Below are 24166 nucleotides of genomic sequence, written 5' to 3' on the forward strand. Positions count from 1 at the left end.
TGATTTCCTTTATGATCCATTGAGGTATTTAAAACCATATAATCTCCCACCAAAATAATAGTCTTGTATTGCTTGTAGGCTTGATAAATTATTATATATATTTTCAAAGAAGTGTGGATCATAACATAAATTACTTTTTGCATTTTCTTGTTGGCACAATAAAAGTGGGCATTGATATAAAATTCTATTTCTTTTGAATTAGTTATCCACATTGCAATGTTTTGAAATGCGGGCTTTTATTTTGATGGTTTCCTCATTACCATACAAACTGACGTCGAAAATTGTGCTGCTGGTAGAATACTAGTCTATATAGCCAGGCAATATCAACATGGCTTGCGTGTTGAATTGTTGAACGTTTCTTAACGTTTAGAATAGATTGATCCTAAATAAAAACATATGCAGCTTATGTACAGCCTACCGCTCTCCGGGACATACAGAAAGACTTCGATAAGCGAGAGAGTTTGTAAGTAGTCTTATCGCTTTTAACGTAATATTTTATTTGATTCTTCTATCTATTCCACCAAACAGCTATTGTTTTCTCTCTGCTTGACTTTGAACTTGATAGATCTACACTGAAATGTTATAAGAAATTCAATAGACACACAGTGTTTATGTATTTTTGAGTGTTCATTTCAAATATTTGTTGAAATTAACACCTATATGAATATTGTTGTTTTATGATGAACGGTATCGTTATAGCCTTACTCATTCTTAGCATTCTTCAAGGACAGTATTAGTCTATAACCAGTGGGCTATTGCTGCAACGCTATTTGCCAGCACCCTTGTATCCGCAAATAGCCTTTTCTATGTAGGCCCTTTCCTCCAGCAGCAAAAGCTCCAGCATCATCAGATCCTGCATCATCAGTCGGGGCCTACCGGTCGCCAACCTGCTAGGTTCAGATGACAGGCTTTCATTTAGAATGTTTCGGGAAGGGGTGAAAGTCCCTTATGCACAATAGGCGATAACAATAGTGAATTGCAATAGTATTTTTTTCTTCTTCAATTGAAACTCAAATGTCAAATTCAGACAAATGACAAAACAATGCCTTATGTATCATATGGCATGCAGTCCTGAGACAAAACTGGGATAGTTAAATGTAATTTGCACTTCTCAGCAGGTCTGAAAGACACCAATTAACATATGCTTAATTCAAGCTCTGACCTAATAAAGCAATTACAGTATTTATGGTTACTCATACAGTACCAGTCAAAAGTTTGGACACAGCTACTCGTTCCAGGATTTTTCTTTATTTCTACTATTTTCTACATTGTATAATAATTGTGATGACATATAAACTATGAAATAATACATATGGAATCATGTACTAACCAAAAAAGTGTAAAACAAATCTAAATATTTTATATTTGACATTCTTGAAAATAGCCACCCTTTGTGCCTTGATGGCAGCTTTGCACACTTTTGTAATTCTCTCAACCAGCTTCATGAGGTAGTCACCTGGAATGCATTTCAATTAACATGTGTGCCGTGATAAAAGTTACTTTGTGGAATTTCTTTCCTAAATTCGTTTGAGCCAATCAGTTGTGTTGTGACAATAGCCCAATTTGGTCCATATTATGGCAAGAACAGCTCAAATAAAGAGAAACGACAGTCCATCATTACTTTAACACTTGTGTAGTCTTAACATTCTGTAAACCTTGTGCAAAGGGTAAAAAATGACCCGCCTTCACTAAACCCCTAAAATAAAGCAGCTTAATTGAATTTTAAACCCCAAATCTATTTTGCATGAAGAAACAACCTGCCATTCTTCACAAATGTTGTGAATATCTGGGTTTTCCCTCTTCACAATGCAGAAAGACTGCAGTTAATCAGTTGAGACAACTCGTTTTTATTACAACACACCTGTCAATTGTTTTCTTTACTAAAGTAGAGGTGCATTATTATTATTGCTAAAGGTACTGCATAGGTGTAAACATTTTTTTTTTTAGCAAGAGATGGCACTTATATAGCCTATACCTTGTGTCAATTAAAGCTTATCCTCAATACTGACAAAACTAAACTAATGGTGTTTTTTCTAATGCAAGAAATTCAAGAAATAGACCTCTGAACCTTTCACCTATCACCTACCTGTCAGGGCAAGGAGATGGAGGTTGTAACCTCATAAATATCTTGGAATTTTAATTGATGACGGCCTCTCTTTTAAATTGCATATTCAACAACTTACAAAAAAAATTAAGCTGAATTTGGGATTTGATTTTAGGAATAAGGCCTGTTTTTATTTTGAAGCCAAAAGGAGGCTAGTATCAGCTACATGCCTTTACTAGACTATGGGGATATTTTATATATGAATGCTTCCGCTCAGTGTTTGAGATCAATTGACACTCTTTACCATGGCACTTTGAGATTTATTTTAAACTGCAAAACCCTTACGCACCACTGCACTTTGTATACCAGGGTTGGTTGGCCTTCTCTAGTCACCCGTAGGCTCAGTCACTGGTATACTTTTATTTACATAGCCATTTTGGGTTTACTACCTTTTTATTTGGGCATTTTTATTGTTCAGAAATGTGGCGGGTACTCTCTTCGTTCGCTGGAATTTATCCTGCTAAACTGTTCCAAATGTCTGAACTGAATTTGGTAAAAGGGCTTTTATGTCCTCTGCGCCATCGTCTTGGAACGCCTTACAAAATACTTTTAAACTGGAAGAACTTGTCCCGATTGGTGTTTTTAAATCACTGATGAAGGAGTTTGAGGCCGATTCCCTGACCTGTCAATGTTTTTAATTTGCTGTTTTATACTCTTGTGAATTCTATGGTTTTTACTAGATTACTGGTAGTTTTTCATGTTGTCTGTCTGTAATTCTTTTGTAATGACTTGGTGCTGCCTATCTTGGCCAGGGCGCTCTTGAAAAAGAGATTTTAACCTCAATGAGCCCTTCCTGGTTAAATAAAATAAATAAATAAGAAATTTGCATTTTATTGAGGGGAAACACTAAGTCTTGAACTTTTTTGGCAACATAGTGATATATTCTTATATACTGTACAATGAGGAATTCAACTACAAAATATTAGTCTTCTCCCATTTAAAAAAAAACGATTGCCCCCACCCACAAGGTGTATAAACAACAACAATAAATAAGATAATAGATACAAAACAAAAACGTGAAGAACATAAATCAATCAACTCTAATTAGCACATGTAGGACAGTATGCAGGTGTGTGTGCATTGACTTTGCAGATGTATTTCTCACATTTGCAGCACATCGTATTTGTTTTTACAGTCCTTCTTCAGGGGGCAGAATTGGCATCTCTTTCTCTTGCCTGCCCCAGTTGCAGCCTCAGGTGGATCAGACTCAGCCCCCCGAACAGCTTTCACAAGCACTGCAGAGGCTACTGTGCGGGGGAGGCACTCCCTTCTTTGAATGTGTGGGGTTACAAGTGCCTTTCCCAGCTGCTCCAGGAACACTCTCCTCTTGTTCCGCTTATCAGGCATCCAGGTTGTGTTGATCTTGTTTCATATCACGAAGGCATTGTATGAGGACACATCAATGATGTTATGGAAGAAGACCAGAGGCCAGCGGACAGTCATCCTCCTCCAGCTGTAAGTTCCAATCCCCTTGTCCAGGTTGTCCACGCCTCCTTTGTTGTGATTGTCGTCCAGGATGATGGCTGGCTTCCTGTCCTCACGATCACTGATCTCAGCTGTTTTGTGCAGTGTGCTCAGGAGGACCACATTTTTGTTCTTCTTCGGGAGGTAAGAAACTAGAGTGGCGGTGAAGGCAAACTTTGATGAGAAGCCCTCTCTCCCCCTTGTTTCAAGGAGTGCAGGGGGGAGCTCAGGCTTGTTCTTTCTAACGGTGCCCACCATGGTGATCTTCCTCTTCCGGAGCTGCTGGCTGAGTTTAATCTCTAGCACACATAATCTCAATTTCTCGTGCGTGTGTGTGTGTGTGAGAGATAATGATTTTATAACTGCCAGGTCAAAAATGACCCTAAGACAATCTTTGTACCCTGGTGGTGTACAACTTTCATGGAATTATGAACAAAGGCGATGTTTCACTTTTTCTAATGTTGGGGTCACTCGTCATAACATTTCAAGTTGATAAAATATAATCTAGGGTGTTTTCTCTGCTGTTAAACATAGTGGCGGGTCATTTTTGACCCTTAAGGCAACACCAGGGTTAAGACATGAAGGTCAGTCAATCTGGAAAATAACAGAACTTTGAAAATGACAATATATTATTTACCATTCATTTCTATTGGGCACAAAATAATATGAAACAACCAAAATGAACTGCAAATGCATCCGACAGCTTTCAGTCACAACCTTGACGTAGAAATACTGGAACAAATACAAAACTTTTGACTACTTCAACATTTTTAGGGTTGTCAAAGCATTTTGACCACTACGTTTTTTTGGGTGGGGAAAAAATACAAATATTACTTGTTAAACAAAATGTTTATTGTATTAGTATAAAAGTATAATTTCCCAGACTTCTTTTGCATACAACATAGCTCGGGATTTGAATGATTTTATACAGAAGGGTGGCAATCAGACCACACTGTATATCATTGACATTATTTTGTAGGTAAATGTCTACAAATGCCAGCACTGAATATATATATTGTAGACATACAATTAAATAGTAATTAAGATAATGTCACTCGTCAATTGTAGTGTAAAACATGTAGTGTTTTTTTTGTTGTCACCATTTCATTTGTTGTAAAACTAATTGCTTTCATGTCTTTTACGTAATTTTCCATTTCCTAACGATGGGAGATAGTCAGTTCACAAGCGATCTTTGGCTTGTGGTGGGATATGTATCTAGCCTTTAAAACCACGTCAAATATAAATGTATATTATATTGATACATGGCTTATCAAGAGAAACTTTACAGAACACGGAAAAGTGTTGATTAGATTTTACTTGTCACATCACCACGAATTGTTGCACTGTTGTCAATGATGGTTATTGTGTAAAATAATTATATGACCATGATTCACTTTACTGTTAGGTACTTTGTAAAGACTATAATCAAAACCATTGTAATGTACACTACCAGTCAAAAGTTTTTTTTTTTTTTTACTATTTTCTACATTGTAGAATAATAGTGAAGACATAAAAACTATGAAATAACACATATGGAATTATGTAGTAACCAAAAAAAAAAGTGTTAAACAAATCTTAATATATTTTATATTTGAGATTCTTCAAATAGCCACCCTTTGCCTTGATGACAACTTTGGACACACGTGAATGAGTGTGTTCTAAAACTTTTGACCAGTAGTGTGTTGCCATTGTATTATACATTTGCATACCCATGTTTGTCTAATGTTGCTCATTCTACATACTGACTCTACTTTTACTGTCAAATGAACACACAGGAAGAAAGATAGCTGCCTTTCCTCAGGAAATCCGGGTTGTGTAATGCTGTGGTTGAGCGTTCACTCTTTAAACAGTGTTTGAAAACAATGACATGACTGAAGAGGCCTGCTGGCTTTTGTCTTCATTGTCCAGCGCAAAAGACACAATCGACTGTCCATGTCAACAGCCCTCCGCTTTCTAGCATTGTTCCACTGCTGGCTCACACCATGTATCCCCTTTTATTTTAGTTCTGGGAGATATGCACGGCTCTCAGGCCTTAAGACATCTGCCCATTACTCTGTAGCATAAGGACCTGTGATAGATTTGAGATACCATGTTCTGAGTCACGTGTTTATGTTGACGTCCATATTGCGAAGTGCCACAAGAGACGAGACAGAATGTCAGCCTTTTATTTGAATCATATTCAAACCAAAAAAAGGCAACGTACGCTTTCCCGAACGGTCGAGTGCATCAAGGCTGTGGCTTTATACTTCAAAAGACACTTCTCAAAAGGTCCCTTCAACCTGGCTTCAGAAAGCTACATATCTACACACAAACCATTTCTGTATCGACCTTGCTTTGTGCATGGCGGCATTGTCATGGTGAAACAGGAAAAGGCCTTCTCCAAACTATTGCTACAAAGTTGGAAGCTTAAAATCTTGTCATTGTATGCTGTAGCTACTCCAGAGTCCAATGGTGGCGAGCTTTACACCACTCCAGCCAATGTTTGGCTTTGCGCATGGTGATCTTAGGCTTGTGTGCAGCAGCTCGGCCATGGAAACCCATTTCATTAAGCTCCCGATGAACAGTTATTGTGCTGACGTTGCTTTCAGAGGCAGTTTGGAACTTGGTAGAGAGTGTTGCAACCAAGGACAAATGATTTATTTATACGCGCTACTTGTTCAGCACATGGTGTGAGCTTGTGTGGCCTACCGCTTTGCGGGCTGAGCCGTTGTTGCTCCTAGACGTTTCCACAATAACAGCACTTGCAGTTGATCAGGGCACCTCTAGCAAGGCATAAATGTTACTCACTTGTTGGAAAGGTGGCACCCTATGACGTTATAGGATGCCACGTTGAATGTCACTGAGCTTTTCAGTAAGGCCATCCTGCCAATGTTTATCTATGGAGATTGCATGGCTGTGTGCCAGATTATATACACCTGTCAGCAACAGGTCCATTCATTTGAAGGGGTGTCCACATACATGTGTGTGTGTGCAGTGGGACAAAAAAGTATTTAGTCAGCCACCAATTGTGCAAATTCTCCCACTTAAAAAGATGGGAGGCCTGTAATTTCCATCAAAGGTACACTTCAACTATGACAGAAAAAAAATCCAGAAAATCACATTGTAGGATTTTTAATGAATTTATTTGCAAATGATGGTGGAAAATAAGTATTTGGCCACATACATACAAGTAAGATTTCTGGCTCTCACAGACCTGTAACTTCTTCTTTAAGAGGCTCCTCTGTCCTCCACTCGTTACCCGTATTAATGGCACCTGTTTGAACTTGTTAACAGTATAAAAGACACCTGTCCACAACCTCAGTCACACTCCAAACTCCACTATGGCCAAGACCAAAGAGCTGTCAAAGGACACCAGAAACAAAATTGTAGACCTGCACCAGGCTGGGAAGACTGAATCTGCAATAGGTAAGCAGCTTGGTTTGAAGAAATAAACTGTGGGAGCAATTATTAGGAAATGGAAGATATACAAGACCACTGATAATCTCCCTCGATCTGGGGCTCCACGCAAGATCTCACCCCGTGGGGTCAAAATGATCACAAGAACGGTGAATCCCAGAACCACACGGGGGGACCTAGTGAATGACCTGCAGAGAGCTGGGACCAAAGTAACAAAGCCTACCATCAGTAACACACTACGCCGCCAGGGACTCAAATCCTGCAGTGCCAGACATGTCCCCCTGCTTAAGCCAGTACCTGTCCAGGCCCGTCTGAAGTTTGCTAGAGAGCATTTGGATGATCCAGAAGAAGATTGGGAGAATGTCATATGGTCAGATGAAACCAAAATAGAACTTTTTGGTAAAAACTCAACTCGTCGTGTTTGGAGGACAAAGAATGCTGAGTTGCATCCATAGAACACCATACCTACTGTGAAGCTTGGGGGTGGAAACATCATGCTTTGGGGCTGTTTTCCTGTAAAGAGACAGGACTACTGATCCGTGTAAAGGAAAGAATGAATGGGGCCATGTATCGTGAGATTTTGAGTGAAAACCTCCTTCCATCAGCAAGGGCATTGAAGATGAAACGTGGCTGGGTCTTTCAGCATGACAATGATCCCAAACACACCGCCCGGGCAATGAAGGAGTGGCTTCGTAAGAAGCATTTCAAGGTCCTGGAGTGGCCTAGCCAGTCTCCAGATCTCAACCCCATAGAAAATCTTTGGAGGGAATTGAAAGTCTGTGTTGCCCAGCAACAGCCCCAAAACATCACTGCTCTAGAGGAGATCTGCGTGGAGGAATGGGCCAAAATACCAGCAACAGTGTGTGAAAACCTTGTGAAGACTTACAGAAAACGTTTGACTCTGTCATTGCCAACAAAGGGTAAATAACAAAGTATTGAGAAACTTTTGTAGGCGACCAAATACTTATTTCCCACCATAATTTGCAGATAAATTCATTAAAAATCCTACAATGTGATTTTCTGGATTTTTTCCCCTCATTTTGTCTGTCATAGTTGAAGTGTACCTATGATGAAAATTACAGGCCTCTCATCTTTTTAAGTGGGAGAAACTTGCACAATTGGTGGCTGACTAAATACTTTTTTGCCCCACTGTACATATATACTAGTATAAGTATTCAACCCCCTGAGTTATTACATGTTAGATTCACCTTTGGGAGCGATTCCAAGTCTCAAAGTGCTTTCCACATTTGGATTGTGCAACATCTGCCCATTATTTTCTTAAATTCGTCAAATTGGTTGTTGATCATTGCTAGAAAACCATTTTCAGGTCTTGCCATAGATTTTCAAGGAAATATAAGTCAAAATTGTAACTCGGCCACTCAGGAACATTCACTGTCTTCTTGGTAAGCAACTCCAGGGTAGATCTGGCGTTTATGTTTTAGGTTATTGTCCTGCTGAAAGGTGAATTCATCTTCCAATGTCTGGTGGTAAGCAGACTGAACCAGGTTTTCCTCTATGATTTTGCCGGTGCTTAGCTCCATTCTGTTTCTTTTTATCCTGAAAAACTCCCCAGTCCTTAATTATTACTAGCATACCCATGACATGATGCAGTCACCACTATGCTTGAAAATATGGCGAGTGGTACTCAGTAATGTGTTATATTGGATTTGCCCCAAACATATCACTTTATATCCAGGACAAAAAGTTAATTTACTTTGCCACATTTTTTGCAGTATTACTCCTACAAACAGGATGCATGTTTTTGAATATTTTTTATTCTGTACAGGTTTACTTTTCACTCTGTCAATTATTATTGTGGAGTATTTATTATGGATCCCCATCTTCCTGAGTACCCTGATGAATACAGCTTGGCTGTCAAAACTTTGGTTATAAAATGTTTGCGTCTGAGTTCCTAATGTGTGCAGCTCCTTTCTTTTTCTAGTATAGTGGAGTAACTACAATGTTGTTCCATCCTCAGTTTTTTCCTATCACAGCCATTAAACTAACTGTTTTAAAGTCACCATATGCCTCATGGTGAAATCCCTGAGCGTTTTTCCCCCTCTCCGGCAACTGAGTTAGGAAGGCCGCCTGTATCTTTGTAGTGACTGGGTGTATTGATACATCATCCAAAGTGTAGTTAATAACTTTACCTTTTGCTCAATATGCAACGTCTGCTTTTTTTGTTTTGTTTTACCCATCTACCAATAGGTGCCCTTCTTTGCAAGGCATTGGAAAAGCTCCCTAGTCTTTGCTGTTGAATCTGTGTTTGAAATTCGATGCTTGACCGAGGGACCATATAGATAATTGTGTGGAGTACAGAGGTGAGGTAGTCGTTCAAAAATCATGTGAAACACTGTTATTGCACGTAGTGAAGTCCATGTTAACTTATTGTGACTTGTGAAGCAAATGTTTACTTCTGAACTTATTCAAGCTTGTCATAACAAATGGGGTTGAATACTTGTTGACTCAAGATATTCTCAAGATTTACATTTTTAATGAATAATAAAATGAGACACAATTCCACTTTGACATTATGGGATATTTAATCAATTTTAAATAACAAACAACGTGTCAAAAAAAGGCAATACTTTCTGAAGCCACTGTAGAAAAGCCAGTTTCCAGACACACTTCACAAGCCAACCGTTATGCTATTCCCCTCAGGCCCTCTCGGTCTACTGAAACACTGGGCCTCTGTTCCACTCGTTTACTGCTATTAGTACCCTCTCCTGTGTCAGCAGACAGAGACTGTTACCACGGCGGAAAGTCTGACCCACATAGTCTTATGCATCGGGTGTCACAGAGCCATCCCATAATGCCTCTCATTTGGAAGAATGCCCCAGGAAGACAGATGTACAGAAACAAGTCTGGCGGACAATTGAGCGTCTGGCACCAGAAAAGACCAAACAAGCATACAGAGAGGATTTTAAGAACAACAAATAGCCTCTATGAACATAACGTACTGTAATGCTAATAAGGTTGAATGTGAGAATTTATGAATGTTTTAATTTAGTCTTATTTCTTTGCAGTATCCCAGATAATATATTTGTTTTTAGCTAGATTTGGAATACTATCATCTATCAAGAACAGAAAAGGACACATTGGCATTATCTTGAAATGTTGAATAGCTTCTAGTCAGGATAGAGTTAACAGGAAATGTTGACTAGCTTCTAGTCAGGATAGAGTTAACAGGAAATGACACATTATTATAATACATGTTGAATAGCTTCTAGTCAGGATAGAGTTAACAGGAAATGTGACATCATTATTATTATAAATGTTGAATAGCTTCTAGTCAGGATAGAGTTAACAGGAAATGTGACATCAACCTCTCTTTCTTTTCTGTCCTCTGGTTTTCTGCAGCTGTTTTTCTCAGGGTGTCAGAGAATGAACAAGATTTTGGACTGCATGAGAACAAAGTCCTCAATAAACAAATACAATTTGAGTTTACCTAGTTACTTCAAATCTAGTTTAACACGCATCGTTCCACAAAATATATTAGGGGTGTTGCAAATTACGTTTATTTCAAGCGGAACTGTTTGGGTAAGACTGATCAACTGAGTTTCACATACTTTGTGAAATGTCCTAAAAAAGTGAATGTGTGTAATATGCAAACCTCAGATTGTCTCTAAACGTAATAGCAGTACTTAAATCAGTAGTACTTAGTAAACTACAAGTACCAGTGTTGAAATTAGCATTTTGGTTATGCATGTTAGAATCAACTTTGATACCTCATAAAGATATACAAAATCCCTGTCTACTTAGTTTCCCATGCTACCTTGAATTTCAACAGTCTACCATGTAGTCAGTCAGCAGTGTTTTGATTGGAAAGCCCATCATAAGCAGAGAGAAGGACTGGTCTGATATCTCGGGGGGGTTACCAGGGCAGAGTAATCTTGGTAACAACTAGAGGGGTTAAGCTAAGGATTTTAAAGGAACTGCCCACTGTTTCCAGATTTCTATGGAATATGACCTATTAATTAAGTTACAGTATGAGTGAAATAGTTTTCCTTCCTAAAAATGGTAATTAAGTTTGTTTAAAAAAAAGCAGCTTTTCTGTGTTGGAATGGTATGAGCGTATACTGGTCATAAAAAATATTGATGCAGGTAGACTGCTAATTTGGCAGCTCATCCTCAGGGACATGTCATGTACCTACCTCCAATTTATGCTTTGGCCACAAACGAGTATAGGACGGCTCAACATTTTGGATATGGGTTAACAGAATATGAATTTTTAGGAGTGAGTGTTTCCCAAACTTGGTCCTCTGTACAACCAAGGGGTGCACGTTTTGGTTTTTTGCCCTAGCACCACAGCTGATTCAAATTGTCAAAGCTTGATGATTATATGAATCAGCTGTGTACAGTCGTGGCCAAAAGTTTTGAGAATAGCACAAATATTAATTTCCACAAAGTTTTCTGCTTCAGTGTCTTTAGATATTTTTGTCAGGTGTTACTATGGAATACTGAAGTATAATTACAAGCATTTCATAAGTGTCAAAGGCTTTTATTGACAATTACATGAAGTTGATGCAAAGAGTCAATATTTGCAGTGTTGACCCTTCTTTTTCAGGACCTCTGTAATCCACCCTGGCGTGCTGCCAATTAACTTCTGGGCCACATCCTGACTGATGGCAGTCCATTCTTGCATAATCAATACTTGGAGTTTGTCAGAATTTGTAGGTTTTTGTTTGTCCCCCCCCACCTCTTGAGGATTGACCACAAGTTTTCAATGGGATTAAGGTCTGGGGAGTTTCCTGGCCATGGACTCAAAATATTGATGTTTTGTTCCCTGAGCCACTTAGTTATCACTTTTGCCTTATGGCAAGGTGCTCCATCATGCTGGAAAAGGCATTGTTTGTCACCAAACTGTTCCTGGATGGTTGGGAGAATGGGATGGTTGGGAGAAGATGCTCTCGGAGGATGTGTTGGTACCATTCTTTATTCATGGCTGTGTTCTTAGGCAAAATTGTGAGTGAGCCCACTCCCTTGGCTGAGAAGCAACCCCACACATGGATGGTCTCAGGATGCTTTACTGTTGGCATGACACAGGTAAGTTAGCGCTCACCTTGTCTTTTCCGGACAAGCTATTTTCCGGATGCCCCAAACAATCGGAAAGGGGATTCATCAGAGAAAATTACTTTACCCCGTTCCTCAGCAGTCCAATCCCTGTACCTTTTGCAGAATATTAGTTTGTCCCTGATGTTTTTCTGGCAGAGAAGTGGCTTCTTTGCTGCCCTTCTTGACACCAGGCCATCCCCCAAAAGTCTTCGCCTCACTGTGCGTGGAGATGCACTCGAACCTGCCTGCTGCCATTCCTGAGCAAGCTCTGTACTGGTGGTGCCCCGATCCCACAGCTGAATCAACTTTAGGAGACGGTCCTGGCGCTTGCCGGACTTTCTTGGACGCCCCGAAGCCTTCTTCACAATTGAACCGCTCTCCTTGAAGTTCTTGATGATCCGATAAATGGTTGATTTAGGTGCAATCTTACTGGCAGCAATATCCTTGCATGTGAAGCCCTTTTTGTGCAAAGCAATGATGACGGCACGTGTTTCCTTGCAGGTAACCATGGTTGACAGAAGAACAATGATTCCAAGCACCACCCTCCCTTTGAAGGTTCCAGTCTGTTATTTGAACAATCAGCATGACAGAGTGATCTCCAGCATTGTCCTCGTCAACACTCACACCTGTGCTAACGAGAGAATCACTGACATGTCAGCTGGTCCTTTTGTGGCAAGGCTGAAATGCAGTGGAAATGTTTTTTGTGTGATTCAGTTCATTTAGCGGGACTTTGCAATTAATTGCAATTCATCTGACCACTCTTCATAACATTCTGGAGTATATCCAAATTGACATTACACAAACTGAGGCAGCAGACCTGAACCATCGAACACCTTTGGGATGAATTGGAGCAACGACTGCGAGCCAGGCCTAATTGCCCAATGTCAGTGCCTGACCTCACTAATGCTCTTGTGGCTGAATGGAAGTAAGTCCCCGCAGCAATGTTCCAACATCTAGTGGAAAGCCTTCCCAGAAGAGTGGAGGCTGTTATAGCAGCAATGTTCCAACATCTAGTGGAAATCCTTCCCAGAAGAGTGGAGGCTGTTATAGCAGCAAAAGGGGTGACCAACTCCATATTAATGCCCATGATTTTGGAATGAGATTTTTGACGAGCAGGTGTCCATATCCTTTTAGTAATATATTGTACTTTAGTGAGAATTCAGCAACATGTTCCTATTTTTCCATTTGGTTCGATCGTCATTTCAGGCATTTATTTTCTATGCAGTAGTTCTATGTGTTATTACTGCTTTGTCTTGACTGTTTTCTTATGTGTTTTCCAGATTGAGACAGGACCTTTTGACCTTGGAACGCTCCTCCCGAGACACCGCTGTGTGTGTACAGGCAGATATGGCCCTGCCTTTCAATGGGGTTGTTACAAGTACGTCAACTCCATTTCTAGATTTTGTATTTTTATAGTTATTATTTATTGTGCTTAGAATATAAAGACAGTAATCTGAACAAGACGGTTCTATATACGTTATCATTTTGTCTATAGAGTCAACCATTCTATATGGTTTAACAAAACCAACAAATCACTTTTCTTTAGGTTATTCATCTTGAAGGTTCAATTATTAACTCATTATTAACTCATAATTCAGCAGTCAGGCTGAACTGCTTGTGAGTTAGTAGTATGTTAACATGTAGTTATTGTTCTCAACTGGCTTCAACACCAAGTACTGGAATGTTGGTCCTGGCTGTGGCTGACCCTAACCCTGACCCTGACCCTAACCTTGACCCTGACCCTGACCCTAACCCTGACCCTAACCCTAACCTTGACCCTAACCCTGACCCTGACCCTAACCCTGACCCTGACCCTAACCCTGACCCTGACCTTGACCCTGACCCCTAACCTTGACCCCCTAACCTTGACCCCTAACCTTGACCCCTAACCCTGACCCCTAACCCTGACCCCTAACCCTGACCCCTAACCCTGACCCTAACCCTAACCTTGACCCTAACCCTAACCTTGACCCTAACCCTAACCTTGACTCTAACCTTGACCCTAACCCTAACCTTGACCCTAACCCTGACTCTAACCCTGACCCTGACCCTAACCTTGACCCTAAGCCTAACCTTGACCCTAACCCTGACCTTGACCCTAACCTTGACCCTGACCCTGACCCTAACCCTAACCCTGACCCTAACCCATAAACCCTAACCCCTAACCCTGACCCTGACCTAACCCTGACCCCTTACTTTGTTTACTAGATGATGATTTATTGCCTGTTACCTCACCTGTGGTTTTCAGCTCCTGATCAAGGAAGGGTAAAATAAGGACTGCACTTGGGGTAGAATCCTAACTTGAGATCTGTGCTCTTTACCTCTGACTTTAATGTAAATCATGCAGATCTTCACTAAACTTCCAAGTTACGCACGTTGATCTCAAGTAAGGATCAAGAAAGGGTAAAATAAGGACTGCATTTGGGGTAGAATCCTAAATCCAAGTAAGGATCCAGCCCCTAAAGGGTGACTGCACTTCCTGAAATGGCATCGTTTTATATTTGGATCATTATGACTGAATTCAAACGGAAGTTGGTTTCGAGTGTGGTTTGTTCACAGGTGGGAAGAGTTATACAAATGATTTAGCCGATACGCTTCAGCCGGCTGGTGTGTGACCGTGGCAAAGTTGATTTGAGTTTGGATAGCCGGGCCTGGTTAGGGATCTTCAATCAATTACACAATGTAAATGAGAGAATATTTTCATGTTTGTATTTATTTAGGATCCCCATTAGCTGCTGGCAAGGCAGATATTCTTCCTGGGGTACAGCAACATTAAGGAAGTTATATAAAATATTACACTTCATAACACTTTTCACAACACATTGTGGGCCCTCAGGCCACTACTCTACCACCACATATCTACAAAACAAAATACATGTGTATGTGTGTTTAGCATGTGTATGCCTGTGTGTCTCTTTACAGTTCCCTCTGTTTTTAATCTAATTCTACTGCTTGCATCAGTTCCCTGATGTGGAATAGAGTTCCATATAGCTATACCTCCATATAGTACTGTGTGCCTCCCATAGTCTGTTTTGGACTTTGGGGTTGTGAAGAGACCTCTGGTGGCATGTCTTGTGGGGTATGAATGGGTGTCCGAACTGTGTGCTCGTAGTTTAAACATTCAGCATCTCAAAGCTTCTTACAAAAACTATTAGTGATGAAGTCAATTTCTCTACTTTGAGCCATGAGAGATTGGCATGCATATTGCCAATATTAGCTCTCCATGTACATTTAAGGGCCAGCCATGTTGCCCTGTTCTGAGCCAATTAGAATTTTCCTTAGTCCATCTTTGTGGCACCTGACCACACGACTGGACAGTAGTCTATGTGCGACAAAACTAAAGCCTGTAGGACATGCCTTGTTGGTAGTGTTGTTAAGAAGGCAGAGCAGCGCTTTAGTATGGACAGACTTTTCCCAATCTTAGCTACTGCTACAACATTTTTAGCTTACAATTCATGGTTACTCCAAGCAGTTTGGTCACCTCAGCTTGCTCAATTTCCACATTATTCATTACATTATTTAGTTGAGGTTTAGGAATTAGTAAATGATTTGTCCCAAATACAATGCTTTCAGTTTTAGAAATATTTAGGACTAACTTATTTCTTGCCATCAATTCTGAAACTAACAGCAGCTCTTTGTTAAGTATTGCAGTGATTTCAGTCGCTGTAGTAGCTGACGTGTACAGTGTTGAGTCATCCGCATACATACACACATTGGCTTTACTCAGCCAGTGGCATGTCATTAGTAAAGGGGCCTAGACAGCTGCCCTGGGGAATACCTCATTCTACCGGAATTATGACTTGCATTAAAGAAAACCCTCTGTGTTCTGTAATACAGGTAACTCTTTATCCACAATATCACAGGGGGTGTAAAGTCATAACACATTTTTCCAGCAGCAGACTATGATCAATAATGTCAAAAGCCACACTGAAGTCTAACAAAACAGCTCCCACAATGTTTTTATCAATTTCTTTCAGCAAATCAGTAATTTGTGTAAGTCCCAAACATGTTGAATGCCCTTCCCTAAAAGCATGCTGAAAGTCTGTTGTCAATTTGTTTAATATAAAATAGCAATGTATCTGGTCAAACAATGTTTTCAAAAAGTTTACTAAGGGTTGGTAACAGGCTGATTGGTCGGCTATATGAGCCAGTAAAAGTTTTTTTTACTGTTCTTTGGTAGTGGAATGACTTTTGCTTCCCTCCAGGCCTGAGGGTACACACTTTCTTGTAGGCTTAGATTGACGACATAGCAAATAGGAGTGGCAATATCATCCCCTATTATCCTCAGTAATTTTCCATCCGAGTTGTCAGATCCAGGTGGCTTGTCATTGTTGATAACAATTCCATGCTCAATTTACAATGCTTTTCTTCATAATTTGGTCAGTTATACTTGGATGTGTACGGTCGCCATTTGTTGCTGGCATGTCATGCCTAAGTTTGCTAGCTTCCATTCAGCCACACGCATTAGTGAGGCCGGGCACTGATATTGGGCGATTCCAATTCATCCTAAAGTTTGTCGATGTGGTTGAGGTCAGGGCTCTGTGCAGGCCAGTCAAGTTCTTCCACACTGACCTCGACAAACCATTTCTGTATGGACCTCGCTTTATGCATGGGGGCATTGTCATTCTGAAACAGGAAAGGGCCTTCCACAAATTGTTGCCTCAGTTGAAAACACAGATTCGTCCAGAATGTCATTGTATGCTGTAGCGTTAAGATTTCCCTTCACTGGAATTAAGGGGCCTAGCCCAAACCATAAAAAACAGCACCAGACCATTATTCCCCATCCACCAAACTTTACAGTTGGCACTATGCATTCGGGCAGGTAGCGTTCTCCTGTCATCCACCATACCCAGATTTGTTTGGGCTCTCAGTCCAGAGAACACATTTCCACTGCTCCAGAGTCCAATGGCCTCGAGTTTTATACCACTCCAGCCGACTCTTGATATTGCGCATCGTGATCTTAGGCTTGTGTGCAGCTGCTCGGCCATGGGAACCTATTTCATGGAGCTCCCAACTAACAATTATTGTGCTGACGTTGCTTCCAGAGGCAGTTTGGAACTCGGTAATGAGTGTTGCAACAGAGGACAAACGATTTTATATGTGCTACTTGTTTAGCACACTGCGGCCTCGTTCTGAGTTTTTGTGGCCTACCACTTAGTGTATGAGCCGTTTTTTTTAACCACACTTACCGGGGCCGCTCTAGCAGTGCCCCGTCGCCATGTTGAAAGTCACAGAGCTCTTCAGTATGGGCCATTTTACTGCTCATGTTTGTCTATGGAGATTGCATGACTAATCCTCGATTTTGTAAACCTGTCAGCAACGGGTGTGGTTGAAATATCAAACTCCACTCATTTGAAGGGGTGTCCACAACATGTTTGGTTACTACATGATGCCATATGTGTTATTCCATAGTTTTGATGTCTTCACTATTATTTTACAATGTAGAAAATAGTAAAAATAAACCCTTGAATGAGTAGGTGTGTCCAAACATTTGACTGGTACTGTACATTATCAAACATTTCACACATGTTCTCCAGATACTGACTGGTAGCACTTGGTGGTCTATAACAGCTTCCCACCAGAATGGGCTATAGGTGAGGCTGGTGAACCTGTAGCCATATTTCTTCAACAGTATTTAACCTGAGATCCTCTCTCACCTTTACGGGAATGTGGTTATGAATTGGACTGCACCACCATTGGCATTTGTCTTTTCTGTAGATGTTATAACCATGTATTGCTACCACTGTATCATGTTGTACACCTTTTTAGTTCTCATTAAATTATTTAAATATTTGTACGTGAATTCCTACAATTTATAGTTGGTTTGAGCTTTTATGTCTTGGAAATTTGGAGCTATTGGAATTAACATTTTTCGGTAATTAACATTTACTGATGGTGCCTGACTATCCCATAGTGATGTCCAAAGTCAACCCAAATTTTCCGCATGCATTACAATTGGGTCGCATGCTCATGCACTCCGAATTGATGACGGCTTTTCAGCTGCCAGCTGTGGGCAAGTTTGAAACAAACCCAACCTGAATTTACATTGTGATGCAGTCACGACCTTAAGTCTCACAGAACTCCAAAATTATCCTGTTTACACAGTACATTTTTACAGTAGAATAAATGTTTGGCTCATATCGATGTCACACAGTTTTTTAAAAGTCTTAAGACATTGGAGGGGATACTAAAGTTAACATATGGAATTGTTTTAAGATGTTTTCTTTATTTCTTTAACCCCTATTTTACCAGGTAAGTTGACTGAGAACACTAACTAATTTACAGCAACAGCCTGGGGAATTGTTACAGGGGAGATGAATGGGGATGATTAGGTGACTGTGATGGTCAGATTGGGAATTTATCCAGGACACCGGGGTTAACACCCCTACACTTACAACAAGTGCCATGGGATCTTTAGTGACCACAGAGAGTCAAGACACCCGTTTAACGTCCCATCTGAAATACAGCACCCTACACAGGGCAATATCCCCAATCACTGCCCTGGGGTATTGGGATATTTTTTTTTCGACCAGAGGAAAGGGTGCCTACTGGAGGCCCTTCAGCACCTCTTCCAGCAGCATCTGGTCTTCCATCCAGGGACCGACCACGACCAACCCTGCTTAGCTTCAGAAGCAAGCCAGCAGTGGGATGCAGGGTGGTATGCTGCTGGCTATACCATGGTCATTCCATGGAGCATTTATCTATTTGATTTGGAATTTTACGACCTCTAAGGTATGCCCCCAAAATATTTACTACTATAGCCAATAGAAATGCACTGAATAACACATGCATAAATAGGGAAAAAAGAATAAGGGTTGAAAGGTCCGTCCGTATATCTAGGAGATATTAAAAAAAGCTCAGGAAATATACAGTGCATTTGGAAAGTATTCAGACCCCTTCCCTTTTTCCACGTTTCATTACGTTACAGCCTTGTTCTAAAATGGATTAAATAAAACATTATCGATCTACACACAATACCCCATAATGACAAGGTGAAAACAGGTTAACATTTTTTGCATATTTAAAAAAAAATAATAATAACATAAGTATTCAGACTCTTTGATATGAGACTCGAAATTTAACTCCGGTGCATCCTCTTTCCATTGATCATCCTTGAGATGTTTCTCCAACTTGATTGGGGTCCACCTGTGGTAAATTCAATTGACTGGACATGATTTGGAGAGGCGCACAGCTGTCTATATAAGGTCCCACAGTTGACAGTGCATGTCAGAATAAAAACCAAGCCATGAGGTCGACGGAATTGTCTGTAGAGCTCCGAGACAGGATTGTGTCAAGGCATAAATCTGGATAGGGTACCAAAAAAAATGTCTACAGCAGCTGGCCACCTGGCCAAACTGAGCTAATCAGGGAGAAGAAAGGGCCTTGGTCAGGGAGGTGACCAAGAACCCAATGGTCACCCTGACAGAGATCCAGAGTTCCTCTGTGGAGATGGGAGAACCTTCCAGAAGGACAACCATCTCTGCAGCACTCCACCTATCAGGCCTTTTGGTAGAGTGGCCAGACGGAAGCCACTCAACAGTAAAAGGCGCATGACATCCCGCTTTGAGTTTGCCAAAAGGAACCTAAAGTCTCTTAGACCATGAGAAACAAGATTCTCTTGATTCATGAAACCAAGATTGAACTATTTAGCCTGAATGCCAAGCGTCACAGATTTGTTAAAAATGTATTATGTGAGATTGACGCACGGGTACATGGATTTTAATAAATTAGGCTAGCCAACAAACTTGTGAAGTCTTGGAAGTCATAATCTGTCAATATTTTTGTATATCAACAGGTTCACCTATAAAGAGAAAGAGAGAAAAAACATTGGCTAACGAGTCATGTCAAAGGTAAAACTGGTCAAAATGTAGGCTTTGAGGTGCATGGATGCAATGTAGCGTTCCTTCGAGTAGAATTACAATTACCCCACAATTCTTTTTGACTATGTATGCAATGGGTGACCAGACCCTCCTGGAGAGCTATTGAGTATGCTTGTGCTCCAACCCCATTGTTACACACCTGTTTCAACTAATCAAGGTCTTGGGGAACATCAAACTAGTCAAATCAGGTGTGCTAGGTTGGAGCGGAAGCCTGCTTAACGGTACCCGTCCAGAAGGAAAGTTGGACAACCTTGTTGTAAGCTTTTGTTTCTTTTATTGAATAACTCTGACATCTATAACTCTGTCTTTGTTCTCTTTGTGTACTCTGTAGCCTGGGCCTGTCCCTCCTGTCATCTCCAGATTCATCATACGAGTGTTACTCTGTGAACCCCGTGACGGGCTCCCCCAGCTCCTGCCGTCGGAGCCCCCGCCTCCTCAACAACGGCTACTACGTTCTGACTGAGGACAGCTACACCTGGGATGACGAGGGCAATGTCTCTCTCACCCCCTCCAAAATCAAACTGTCCTACAAAGAGAATCTAGTCAGGTGAGTTGTTCCAAAGAGACATGCCACGTTGAATCCAGAACTGAGAGAACTATTATGTCAAATATTTTCCTCTGTGCAAATACTTGGTTTGTCAGATGCAATGGAACCAATAGACTAGTCCCCGAAGTGCAAACGTTGAGCTAAATCAAGTATACCTCAGTATTTGACCTAGGTCTGGTTGAATGTCAGTCACTAATAGACACTGTTTAGCTAGCATTCATGAATAACTATGAAAGCTCAACTCTGAGGTGTATATAGTTTCAAATGTAGAACTACTATGGGTATTAAATAACAGTGAATATAATTGAAAAATGACTGTAGCAAACTACTTTGGTGTCATGGTCGGAAATGTTCTCCCCGTCGTTATGCAGCTCTTGACAATGGGTTCAGATTTCTATTTGGGTGTGGATAGCCATGCAGGTCTGTGTTCAAACACAAGCCCTGTTTATAGGGATGAGGTCATGGATTAGCCTATTTGAGAGAGCTGCACGGAAAATGTGAGGCTGGTTGGTCCTGTAAATTGGAGGTCGTAAGTCAAGTCAACCGTTTGCATCGCTAAGAGATTCTAGTCAGTGCCATTTTGCTCTTAGAATGAAAAACATCAATGCCTTTTGCAGGCATTTGGTTAAAAGACATTTGATTGCATAATCATGCTGTCATTTTATTTGAAAGCCTATGATACACGAAATAATTTATTGGTGGAATTATGTAATAGAGATTTGTTCAGAGATGAATTTTCACATGGCATGGTTAAGCCACTGGTTTTGTGGGCTTTCGAACGTACCCTGCTGTCTAATTATTACTACTTTGACAATACAATATCACGATACCCAATGGTCCTTTTAGAACCTGCTTTTGCTCAAATATTGTAATATTTGCCGTTTAGCAGAAAATATTATCCAAACCAACATTGTGTGCTCTATAACTTCAAAAACAAACCACTTTGGTGTCATGGTCGGAAGGCTAGGGATAATATGAGATACCACGGGAGCTTTGGTGTCATGGTCGGAAGGAGAGGGATAATATGAGATACCACGGGAGCTTTGGTGTCATGGTCGGAAGGAGAGGGATAATATGAGATACCACGGGAGCTTTGGTGTCATGGTCGGAAGGAGAGGGATAATATGAGATACCACGGGAGCTTTGGCAGCTCTCATATTCAATACATATAGGACAGCAGCCAATTGATAAGAACCTTGCTCAAAGGGACAATAACGATACCCTTTACAAGTCACTACGCTAACATGACAAATGACATGAAATAAGTACATGAAACATAAGGTAGATTTAGTTAGGACTTGTTTTTTGAGTCTGTCATACTAAGTATCTTGACAACATTATTGATTATTACTGTGATCACAGATGTAGTACAAAGAAAGACATTAGGAATACTATGAAGAACATTAGTCTTTTAAACATTTGTTGACATTGTCCTGATAAAAAGTACGACTTGTGTTTCCCTCCCCTTAGAATCTTCAGACGCAGGCGGAAGGCCCGCCGGTCTCTAGCTAGTCTGTTTAGTGACATGACTGAGACGTGTCAGTCATGGCTGGATGAGAAAGTGTTCGGAGGGGTGCGTCACCCACCTCTTGCAGAGTCCTCCTGGATGGAGCATAGCACCACCGATTTGGACACCAGCTGCAGCTTCACTTATGGTAAGGCCTGCTATGCTATGTCTGAGTGGGAGACACGTGGGATGGCCAACTGTTGTGACACTTAAGCAATGTTGCACTTATTTCATGTAATTTTGGCCATGTTTATGTAAAGGGTATTGTTGTTGTCCCATTAAGCAAGGCTCTTATCAAGTGGCTGCTGTCTTATACAGTGCCTTCGGAAAGTATTCAGACCCCTTGACTTTTTCCACATTTTGTTACGTTACAGCCTTATTCTAAAATAGATTTGTTTAAAAAAAAAAAAAAAATCCTCAGCAATCTACATACAATAACCCATAATGACAAAGCGAACAGTTTTTTTGCAAATGTATTAAACATATAACATATACCTTATTGAGAAACAAGATTCTCTGGTCTGATGAAACCAAGATTGAATTCTTTGCCTTGAATGCCAAGCGTCACATCTGGAGGAAACTTGGCACTATCCCTACGGTGAAGAGTGGTGGAAGAATCATGAAGTGTGGGGATGTTTTTCAGCGGCAGGGACTGGAAGAATAGTCAGGATCGAGGGAAAGATGAATGGAGCAAAGTACAGAGAGATCCTTGATGAAAACCCGCTCCAGAGAGCTCTGGGCCAAAGGTTCAACTTCCAACAGGACAATGACCCTAAACACACAGCCAGACAACGCAGGAGTGGCTTCGGGACGGGTCTCTGAAGGTCCTTAAGTGTCCCAGCCAGAGCTCGGACTTGAACCCGATCAAACATGTCTGGAGAGACCTGAAAATAGCTGTGCAGCAACCTGACAGAGCTTGAGAGGATCTGCATAGAAGAATGTGAGAAACTCCCCAAATACAGGTGTGCCAAGCTAGTAGCGTCATACCTAAGACTCAATGCTGTAAACGCTGCCGAAGGTGCTTCAACAAAGTATTGAGTAAAGGGTCTGAATACTTTGTAAATGTGTTTTTACTTTTCATAATTTAACAATTTATAAACCTGTTTTTGCTTTGTCATTACAGGGTAGTGTGTAGATTGATGAGGACAAAATAATTTAATACATTTTAGAATAAGGCTAATGTAACAAAATGTGGATAAAGTGAAGTGGTCTGAATACTTTCGAAGGCACTGTATGTATAAAATATGAGCGCTGTCAAAGCTCACATGGTATCTCATATTATCATCCTGCTTCGAGGGTAAACCACACCAACCTTGAATAGATGTGTGAAACTAACAACCTTCCTCAGCTGTAGTCGTGTCTCCTTGGCCATTCCAGATGACAGTGAGACCATGCCCACGAAGTTGGCTCACGAGCCCATGGTGCAGGAGGAGATCATCACGGAGACCTGCGTCCACCAGGAGCATTTCGGCCAATCCCTGGGTGGCCTTCTGGATGTCCCGCCCCCCTCAGCCTTCCTCTCCAATAGCTGCTGTCCCCCTAAACCCCAGCCAGCAGGTGAGCTGCAGTCCATCGTTATCTCATTATCTACGCTCTTCTGTGTATTCAAATGTTTAACTGTTGTGTATATCATTATAGATCTATCCCCCTCTCGTCTCAAAAGTACTAGATGAAGACAGGAGAGGAGGTTCCATTGGGTTTTTGTCAGTTTTGTTAAAATATTTATGCATTTCAGATTTTCCCATGGCGAAAGCTCTCTTCATCATTCTCATGGTCTTTATCTTCTCTGCCATATTTTCAAGGTAAGCAGTATATCAGTATAAAGGTGTATGGGGTGGCATTTACCTTTTTAACCAAACAGTACACATCTAATTCAGTGTGAAATGATTTGATAAAAGCCCTCTTAATGATGCTCTCTTGTATAGAATACCTGCTATAACGTAAACTATGTCATTATTATTTCAGGTGTCTGTTGTGGGGACTGACAATGGCATTCAGCACATTTATATCGATAATGATATATCTGTGTAAGTATACCTCTCGTGTGGTCAGTGTGGCTTTTGAAGCAAATTTCAATGGTGTTTCAAAAAAATGGACCGTTAATTTAATACATTGCCTTTTCTCCAGTTGTCTCACAATCTGGGCCCATGGGCAAGTGGAGAAAAGCGAAGACCGAGGTGAGTCTCATATTCTCAAATATGAAATTACATTTA

At 40.8% G+C, this 24166-nt stretch overlaps 1 protein-coding gene across 6 annotated transcripts in view; it reads left to right on the plus strand.

Moving 5' to 3' along the window:
- Positions 1–24166, plus strand: part of tmem71 (transmembrane protein 71) — a 26361-nt gene continuing 2195 nt past the window's right edge. The window contains exons 1-9 of one of the 6 annotated variants that reach the window (XM_052477316.1): positions 1–24; positions 13300–13397; positions 19815–19869; positions 20231–20446; positions 21917–22101; positions 23331–23510; positions 23689–23755; positions 23919–23980; positions 24081–24130. In XM_052477316.1, coding sequence (XP_052333276.1) covers positions 13367–13397; positions 19815–19869; positions 20231–20446; positions 21917–22101; positions 23331–23510; positions 23689–23755; positions 23919–23980; positions 24081–24130 — 846 coding nt within the window. In that variant the 5' untranslated portion in view covers positions 1–24; positions 13300–13366. Of the gene's footprint in view, positions 25–289; positions 464–10139; positions 10505–13299; positions 13398–19814; positions 19870–20230; positions 20447–21916; positions 22102–23301; positions 23511–23688; positions 23756–23918; positions 23981–24080; positions 24131–24166 lie in introns of those variants that run through there. The other 5 variants (XM_035800622.2, XM_035800623.2, XM_035800621.2 and 2 more) reach the window with 5 other exon arrangements.

The sequence above is a fragment of the Oncorhynchus keta genome, chromosome 23 (assembly GCF_023373465.1).
Source record: "Oncorhynchus keta strain PuntledgeMale-10-30-2019 chromosome 23, Oket_V2, whole genome shotgun sequence".
NCBI lineage: Eukaryota > Metazoa > Chordata > Actinopteri > Salmoniformes > Salmonidae > Oncorhynchus > Oncorhynchus keta.